At 31.2% G+C, this 9,847-nt stretch overlaps 1 protein-coding gene across 4 annotated transcripts in view; it reads left to right on the forward strand.

The window, feature by feature from the left end:
- Cul3 (cullin 3) overlaps positions 1-7,582 on the forward strand; it is a 106,292-nt gene extending 98,710 nt beyond the window's left edge. For all 4 annotated transcript variants that reach the window (XM_085812717.1, XM_085812718.1, XM_085812720.1 and 1 more), the window contains exons 18-19: positions 5,362-5,468; positions 5,565-7,582. In XM_085812717.1, the coding sequence (XP_085668843.1) occupies positions 5,362-5,468; positions 5,565-5,589 (132 nt within the window). In that variant the 3' untranslated portion in view covers positions 5,590-7,582. The remainder of the gene's footprint in view (positions 1-5,361; positions 5,469-5,564) is intronic.
- Positions 7,583-9,847: the final 2,265 nt, after the last annotated feature.

Consider the following 9,847-nt stretch of genomic DNA (forward strand, 5'->3'; position numbering starts at 1 on the left):
GGACACAACACAAACTCATAGTCACCTGTGCTCTTGTGCCATGGACTCGTGCACATTGTGATATCTTTTAGTATCATCTCATATAACATAACATAACATAACATAACAATAGGGGCGCTTCCTTCTTATGAAAAGAAGAAAACGAGTTTTGGCAAAATTGCCTATTACTCTTCCGCCATTTGATCATTTAAATCAAGGGATTTAAATGGTAACTCCTGTAAAAGGTAAGTAATAAATAGATAAGATCTCAAACTGACACAAAATCTATAGTATCAGCAAAAGATCCCATCTCTAAGTTCAAGGTGTCGGCTGGATCGTGAAAACTTCCCTATTGGATGGAAAACCGATTCAATCCCTCCCAAACCACCAAACGCAAATTCTTGACCAAACAAGAGTGCGATGGAGAGTCAAATAAATAAATAAATAAATAAGGAGGGCAGAGGTGCATTCTCAAGCCAAATGGCCAGGTAGTGTATAAAGATTTGATATCTGTTTTCAAATTATATTCCAAAACACAGCTATGAGAGGGAAATCCCTGCATAGTTTCTTTTCCAAAAAAAAAAAAAAAAAAAAAGAACTCATAGGGCGTCTCAATGCTTGTTTCTTGTGGTTTCATATTCACCTTACCTGTAGGTGTTTAGTATACATCAGAAACCCTATTATGCCAGAGAGCCCTTTGTATAAAAGGGCTTGATCAAAGGTAATATAGGGAAACCCAAGGAATTTGTTTCTAGGGACAGAGAACACCGGACATCGTCCCAGAAAGTGAAAAGGTGTTTCCTCTTCTTCTCCACTAGCTGGGCAGAGAGGAGATTCGACAAGACCACATTTGTGGAGATGCTTAGCTAGATAAGCATGTCAAGTAACAATTTGAATTACCTGGCATAAGTTAGTTCTACTGAGGTGTATGAGTGTACCTGAAAAGTTAAGTGTATTGAGCACCAATTTAGAATGAGCACAGTCTGGTAGTTTAGACCATATATCATCATGTTTGTTCTTTATCCAGCTTCTTACTTCTTTTTTTAACCGTTTGATATGAAACTGGGTAAAATGGTTCTGGGCCAGACATGGGTAGTTGCGAAGCATCTTTAGCTACTTTATCAGCTAGTTCATTTCCAGCAAAATCACAATGACCTGGGACCCAGACTAAACTAATGGTATTATGGGCCTGAGCCAGAGAATTGAGATCTTGAGTACAGTTCAAAACACAGTTTTGTAACTTGACACAATTAGCCAGGGCAAGGATGGCTGATTGGCTGTCAGAGAGAATATATATATACTTATCAACTGTATTTTTAGCTAAGAGCTCCCTGGCGACCATATTGATCGCCAGAACCTCGGCTTGGAAAACAGTTGTTAATTTACCAAGGTATAGATGAAATCTAATGAAATCTTCTTCAGATCCCTTGGTTCTTATAATAGCTCCAGCTCCAGTGAAGTTGGATTTTGATCCATCTGTGTAACATTCAATTGATCCTGTTGGAATTAGGTCAATTAGAGATTCTATCTCATTCCTTTTTGGTATATGAGTTGAGAATAGTTTATCTGGAACTATTGTTTTAGTAATTGCATCTTTGGGCGTATAGATTATAGGGATCTCATTGCCCAAGTCCAGACATATGTCAATGTGGCTTTTCAGGTGGCTTTTATGACCAAAACCTGTCCTTTGGCACCATGTGCCATTTTTATTCAATCTATACATGGCTTTAATTGCTTCTCCGCTCAAGAATAATTTCAAGGGTGGAATTTGCAGTAAAAATTCTAATGCAGCAGTAGGGGTACTATTTAAAGCCCCACTAATGCTTAGGCAAGCAAGTCTTTGCACCTTTTGTAAAATGTTTAAATACGTGCTTTTGTTAATAACATTAATCCAGACCATGCATCCGTAAGAAAGCATTGGCCGGACTATGGCAGTATAAATCCATAGAGTAGATTTTGGGTTAAGGCCTCATTGTTTACCAACGATTCACCTACAAAGTACTAGAACATTTGTGGCCATTTGTGCCTTTTCTTTTATATGGGTGATCCATGTAAGTTTACTATCCAGGTAACATCCTAGGTATTTAACGCATTCCTTACGCCTAATAATCTGGTACGCTAATAATCTGGTAACCCAGATATAAATCTGCCAGTTTCCATTTCCTTCTCCACGTGAAAACTATGACCTCAGATTTTTCAGCAGAGAAAGAAAGGCCATTTGTATCACCCCAGTGTGAAACTTTATTTAAGATCTGCTGAGCTTGATTATGTAGGGTTCCGATATCGAAACCGTGTAATAACACAATAAGGTCATCTGCATAAGCCTGTGACATGCCAGGTTCCTCCCGTAGAAGTACTAAGAGTGAGTAGTATCATCTCATGTTGCTAGATCTAAAAACTTTCAGTGTTATATATTAAATGAAATATTGAATATGTTCTCATTTCTAAATGAGATCTTTTTTCATGTAGTAAGTATAACTTTGTCTACTAATTGGCAAACTATACGTAAAATTCAAAAGAAGTTGTAACTGTTATTGCTGTTGCTAGTCTTTACATCTTATATCTAGTTTTGATACACTTTTAGTTATTATTCAGTTATTTGACAAAAAATTTTTAAAAATAAATAGTTATTTTTCTAGGAAGAGGTAAGTTTTTAAATGCTTCCAAATTAATTGAAGTAATTGGTAAATTATAAATTGCTTATTTTTTATAACCAAGAAAAATCAGAAAATGTTCTGTCTACTCAGTTTTTCAAACTGTGTAAAGTATTTTCTCTCTTCTTTCCACATACCTTCATATTGTAATTGGAAGCATACTCGACATGTATTCGTGATGTCCTGGCGATGGCATTGCACATTTTTGACATCTCTTGCTTTAAAAAATGCCTGATGACTCTACAACTGGCACCTAAACTAAAAGTTGGTGATACCAGGATTTGGTGTTTGGGTCTCCTCATCCTCAATTGCCCTTTAAAAGGGGGAGCATATAAAATATTTTCTCTCGCCATTCCGCTCACCTTTATGGTATAATTGGAAGCATGCTTGACACATGTTCGAGAGGACCAGGGTACAAGTCCTGGCAAGGGCATTACACATTTTTCATGTGTCTCCTGCTTCAAAATAACTTAAGACTCTACAACTGAACATTTAACATTCTTAAGACAAATTAAAAGTTCTCACGTATTTTTCAGAATTAGTTTTAAAAAATAATCATTTATCATACTTGTAACATAATCTCATATATTAAATGACTGAAATTTTAAAATTGTTTTGCGAGAAATAAAATAAACTCATATATATTAGCTTTGTGCATTAAAGCTATTATATTTGATAGATAATTATGTACCTAAATAACATATTTTATGACAATATAAATAAATATTTTTTCTTTGAATGTGCTGCTAAATGATAAGTTACTTTAATATATTTCTATAATTAAAGTTGTATGAAACTGAGATAGGTAAATTTTTAGAGGGGCATTTTAAAGAGCAGGGAATTATACATGTAGTGTCTCTTGTCAGTGGTAGAAATTGCATCTGCAGAGTTTCTTTATTTAGGACGGCACATTTAATTACATTAAAACATATACATATTTTCATAATTATGTAATACAATAAACTAAGTTCACTTCTTTAATATAATATTCTTTCATCTTTAAAACAATTACTATTGTTTATTCAACACTTCTGTAGCCCAACTCCAAATGGAACCAGAGTGAATCTCAATAAGTGCAACTCCGTTATCTGGCGTTCGACGTCGGCACCTCATGCATATGAGCTAATGTTGTGCCTATTTTCTAGAAATACTGCATTTCATAAAATGATTAATTAAAAATGGGCTAAGCAGGCTAAGCTTTTAAGATTATTATTAAGTGAAGTTTTTTGAAAACAAATTGAAAACTTTGTGTTTTGAACATAAATTACATATTTTTGTTAACTGAGAGTAAGTGTATTACTTCTCACAGAATACTTTGGCTAATACTGTGGATTTTTATTTGGTGGACTTAAGAAGAGTTTGACTAGTGACAATTTTTTTTTTTTTTTTTTTTTAACCCCAGTTAAAACAATCTCTTTCACATTGCCAGATCTAAGAGCTTATTGATTAATTCCAAATCCAACTTATTATTTCTTTAATCCAGATTAAAGATTTAAGAAAGGTTTGGTTTACTAATTTGACTAGTGTTTTCATAGTTATAATTAATTAACTTACTGAATATTTATAATAATATTTTGCCATTTTATGTTCAGAATTACGAGCAGCAATGATAGTACAGTTAACAGCAGCTGTGAATGGCCTTGTTGCGTGCAATATAAAGAATTTTACAAAGGAAATTTCCTGTAGATAATGTTTCATGAAAGTATTCTTTTCCTTATGCTGATAAACACTTAAGAGCTTCAATAAAATATGTGACTATCATTTTGAGAACACTTTCTCATAAAAATGCCGTCTCTTAAATGTTACTAAACAGGAATTATAAGATAAGTTCTTTACATGTGTTAATGAATATCATATTAGTTTATGAAAAGAAGTTTTATAGAGTAATGCTGAGAAATAAAAACTTTAAAAATAGAAATAATATTTGTTTGGAATTCTAAACTATTTATTTGAAATTTATTGTAATTGAATAAGGTTAATAATAAGGTGAATATTCTTTAAATGAAAAGTGTAATGGATTTAAAATAAGAGAAAATAAGTTTCATTGCTAGTATTAAGTGAAGTTTATATCTTTTAGGAAAAGTGATATTACTGTATTGTACCTAGAAAATTATTTAAATATTTAGCTAACTTTGAGGAAGAAAACTTGGAAGTAAATGGAGGCAAAGTTTTTTTTTTAATTGCCTTTAAAATTACATTTAAGTCATTATATAATGGAATTCACTAGTTTAAATCTGAGCAAAAAAGTATAATTTAAGTTAACTGGTTTTAAAAAATTAATTTTTTCAGTATGCCTTTATCAGTGCTGTCTTAACAGCTTTATCGTCCCTGGGCAAACCAGTATGCTTGGGTTTTTAATATGACAACCACTCTCAGAAATGAAATGTTAATGAATTAGCATGGCATCCATATGCTTGTGGAGGCCCTGCACAAGTGCCCAGCAAGCCTATGCATTACGATGGCTCTAGCCTTTATGCAAATCAACTATGCCAACCGTTATTGAGTAATGAAATTTTAGAGAATTATTATTTATTAGTAACCAAAAGAGTCAAATAAGTGAATATGCCTTCAAAGAGTTCATGAAGCATAAAGTTAAGTATGCTTGTTTAAACTAAAAGTAGTTATTTGCATTTGAAAACTGAAAGTAAAGCAGTGACATTTGTCTTTGTTTATCTGTTCTTGCAAAAATTAGATTTTAATATCATATACTATTTGATTTCTTGATTAGGTTACAGAACAGTTAAAATCAAGGTTTTATCCCAGTCCTGTGGTCATTAAAAAAAGAATTGAAGGCCTAATAGAAAGAGAATACTTAGCTAGAACAGCAGAAGACAGGTATTTTTCTTTTTTTTTTTTCTTTCTTGTGATTATTATCTTAAAAATTTAACCCAGTGTGGATGCAATTAAATTTAAAACTAATTATCATTTCAGGAAAATATATACTTATGTGGCATGAGAAGTAGATCTACAGATTTACTTGTGATGTATGGACCTTTTATTGTGATGAGATGCACTTCATCGCTTAAGGTTTTTTCATGTGCTTATTGAGAACTTTACAGCATATGAATCAACTTTCTTCAGTCTTTATGTGCTCATTTTTGAGATACAATTTCAAAATCCTGTGCCAGAAGGAAATACAAGATCTTCTACATATGACTGATGAACAATGAATCCTGTTGTGTGTTTCCTTTTTGCTCAGCCAGTTGACTAGAGCGACAGATCTCATTGTAGTTATTCACAAATTGCAATAACTGCTATATTTCTGATTTTCAGATTGGAACCAGCACTGTTTATTGCATCTTAGTGTTTAAAGATTTTCAAACCAAATTTTAAAGTTTCTAATTAAACAATGCTATTTTACATTGCAGCAATAAATTTCTTTATAAGAAGATTCACTTGTTTCAAAAGCATCAGAAATTAAAAAAATTAAGTAATTTTTTGATCTGTAGAATAAAGTAATTTGTAAAAAGAAAGTATTGTTTTATTAAGAAGAAGCCTTTTATTTATTTTAATTATGTTTGAAAACTATTCATAATTTTACTACATGTAAAATGTGTTACTTTCATTATGTAGTTGGATTGCTGATCATTTATAAAGAACAGCTGCAGGCTATGTTCTATCATTTTACACATCTTTCACATTTTATTTGCTCTTTTGACCTGATAACGAAATAAAATTATCATTTTATTGTTAGAGTCTTTTCTACATAAATTCAAGTTTAAAAAAAAATTGTGCATTATATTTCAAATTTTTGAATATACAAATCAAGTATAGTTCCATATTTATATTTAGGAAGATTTGATGTCAAATAATTTGAAACTGTTGTGTATATTTTTATGAAATTGTGGCCATGTTTAGTTTATTGAAGAATGGAAATATTTTCTGAAAGTATTGTTATTTATATTGGATAATATGAACTTCTTGCATAAGAACTGCAATTAAATATCTACTGTGTGTACAGATTCTTATCAATTTTCTCGCAAAAAAAGGAAAAAGCTTACATTCTCTGGAGAATGAATCAGTTGTTTGATTCAAATAATATAATTTGTTACATGTCAGGCTTTGAGCTTGTCGGGAAAAAAATGTATAATAATGTAAATATGCCCATGTGAAGGGTTATGTAATTAGTGGGCAACATAGGTAGTCCTTTCCTAGTTTTGATAAATCATTCCTGCCTCCATTTGTTAAATTACATTTTTGTCACATCTGTTCTAAGTTCAAAAGCTTTAAAGTGTACTGGCCATTAAAGTTTGAATGTCAATCACCAAGGCAGTGTTTAATCAGTTCTATGCCTCCTGAAGTATTTTATTTACATCTATATTTAATTGTTGGTGCTTCTGATTTAAGGTAATGCTTGTGATTACAGGAAAAATATTGATTGAATGATACTAAAAATAATTATCTATCTGTTTATAAAATACTGTTAAATATAACAGCAATAATATGAAAAGAAAACAAAAAAAGGAATGTGGATGTGCTACGTATCGCAAGAACTCAATATGGAAGCAGTTTTTTTAAAGAAATTTGACTATATTTTTCTATAATACTTTTTTTTTTTTTTTTTTTTTTTTTTTTTTTTTTTTGTTTTGTTAAATCAATATTATTGCAAAATTAAGGCTTTAAAAATAAGAAAAGTTGAAATGCTATATAACACCAGCTCACTTATGAGTAGAGCTCAATGAGGAAGCACAGTTGTTTTTAGATATTTGACTGTGTGTCATAAATTTTATTAATAAGCCTAAGAATGTAATTATGTAACCAAAGCATCAGAAATGAAATTTAAATTTTAAGTTAAAAAATTTCATTTGAAATGTAGTAATAAGATTATTGAAATTTATTCAGGAATTATTTGAATGAGTTATTTATTTATGAAAGCCTTAAGCTGTTTAGAAATGTTATTTGTAATTGGATTTTTCAAGTGTAATTGTATAAAATTTTAATAATGTGTTCTTCACTGTCTTATTTTAATTGTTGATATTGGATTTTGCAAATAGAATATACATATAGCCATTTAAATAAAACTGTATTTAAATTAAATAATTCTTGTTCTAGAAAAGTTTCTTTCTTTCTGAGGGGGGTAGATTATTATAGTCTGATTTTACACATATGTATATGTGTGTATGATTGAAAAGACTGAAGACTGTTAGTTTTGAGATGTAAGATGAATATAAAAGAAAAACTAATCTTTTTCTCATTGCAGATTCAGATGATTTCTATATGATTATTCTTTAGGTCACAAATGGCACATTCAATTGTTAGCATATCCATCTCTCATACGAATACTAACCCAAACTGTTACAGAACATGGCAATTTAGGTATTGTTTTCATATGCATTTACATGAATTGTAGAGCAAGTGGTTTCTTTAGCTGTATTTAATACACTTTTACAATTTAAAACTTTCTTCCAAAAAATTAACCACAGTTAGCCCATCTAAATTGTATAGAAGATAAGCAGAACATGTAAAATATTTCTGCATGTAATAATTTCATGATTATTGAGTATTTTAGCTGAAATCGTGGAATATATTTTCTATCACTCTTTGGTATGATAATTTTCATAAAATATTATCAAGTGTTTTTGATGATATATTGGCGTGTCTAATCATATTTTGTCAAAAGATTTTTGCATTTGAAAGATAAAAGACTTGCTGTAGAACACTGTGTTGTGAAATTTGTAAAAAAAAAATATCGTTATCATTAAGTACAAGGTGTCTGAAATAAAACTATGACGATACCAGATTAGAACTATCATTTACGATACCAGATTAGTTCTGTTGCAGAATGTCACCAAATCATGTTTACAGCTTTAGGTACCAGGCATGAAAGTGCAAGTTGGCAGAAAAAGCTGAACAACATGCGGACACAAAATTACGCAAAAACTAAATGTGCACGCATGACCTAAAAAAAACGTATTTTAATAAAATATCAACCTTTTAATATAAAAAGTATTAAACATATACGTATAATTAAACTAAAATAATACTTGTACTTACTATTTATCTTCCACTTAAAAAATAAATAAATAAATAAATCAGTAAATCACCAAGAGATTGTATGTAACTTAATTTAACATTTGATACATGAATACTGTACACAACATTACAACACACTAATATACATATTTATGTTATATATTACTGCCCATTTTCAGGCAATGACAAGTTTTAGAGATAAAATAAATATATATATAACTGTTGCTGTAGCTTTCAATTATCTTCACTTTTAGTTCAATAAACAGTACTTTATATAATACCAGAAAAAGTAGTCATGTGAGATAATATAGTTATAAAATAACATATAATTAAAGGAGGAATATAAAAAAATAACTATTTTGTCTCAGTCTCACTCGATCCTGATTAAAAATTTTCTTTTTTGCTACTTTTGCAGCCAACTTTTCTAATTTCCGTTTGCAAGCTAGTCTCAATTTCTTTTCAGCAGCTTTTATACAATCCATTGATACCTTTTTATTTTCTGCAATGTTTAATTGCTTTTTTTTTTAGATTCTTGCTCTTCTTTGTACAGTTTATGAGCATTCCTTAAATTTTTACATTGAGTTTTGTGTACTGGAGAATGCAAGTGGTTATCCGTATGTCCGACAGATGGCACCAGCACCGATCGCTGAAATTATTGAAGTCAGCTCTCGTTTGACGGTTGTTTGCTCTTCTTTGAATCGATATTCATTTGCATCTAGTTCCACCTTTCCACATAAGCCCCACCTACTTCGCCTTGATGTGAGACAATGTATTTCGCGATCCTTTGCATGATGTAAAGTTTTTTTACAAAGAAAAGAGGAAGAGAAAGAGCGTGTCCTCCGTTTACCCCCACCACCACATTTGCCGGTCGCGATTTCTCAACGGTTCTGCATCGATCTCAGAAATAGCCCGGGTGACGTTCAAAAAAGCGGAATTCCGCGAAAACGCAGAAAACTTTCATGCCTGAGGTACTAAAATTGTATTTATTGTATTACACTGTGGTGGTTTGGTACCAAAAGTTCAAAAACAAGGTCTATTTAAAACAATCGCATTCAAGAAGCAGAGCACTCTGCCTGACCTAATGATTTTGATGAGGCCTGCTTGCAAAAACTTGTGGAAGAAGACCAGTATGCAGCCTTTAGAGAGCTTCCTAAAGAGTTAGACATTAGTGCATGTCCATTAGTCATGCTATGCATCACATAAACTTGATGTACAAATTCAGTCACTGGATGCCACGTGAA

This window comes from Stegodyphus dumicola, chromosome 3 (assembly GCF_044657685.1).
Source record: "Stegodyphus dumicola isolate Sdum_Otavi_A_Nest chromosome 3, ASM4465768v1".
NCBI classification, from domain to species: domain Eukaryota; kingdom Metazoa; phylum Arthropoda; class Arachnida; order Araneae; family Eresidae; genus Stegodyphus; species Stegodyphus dumicola.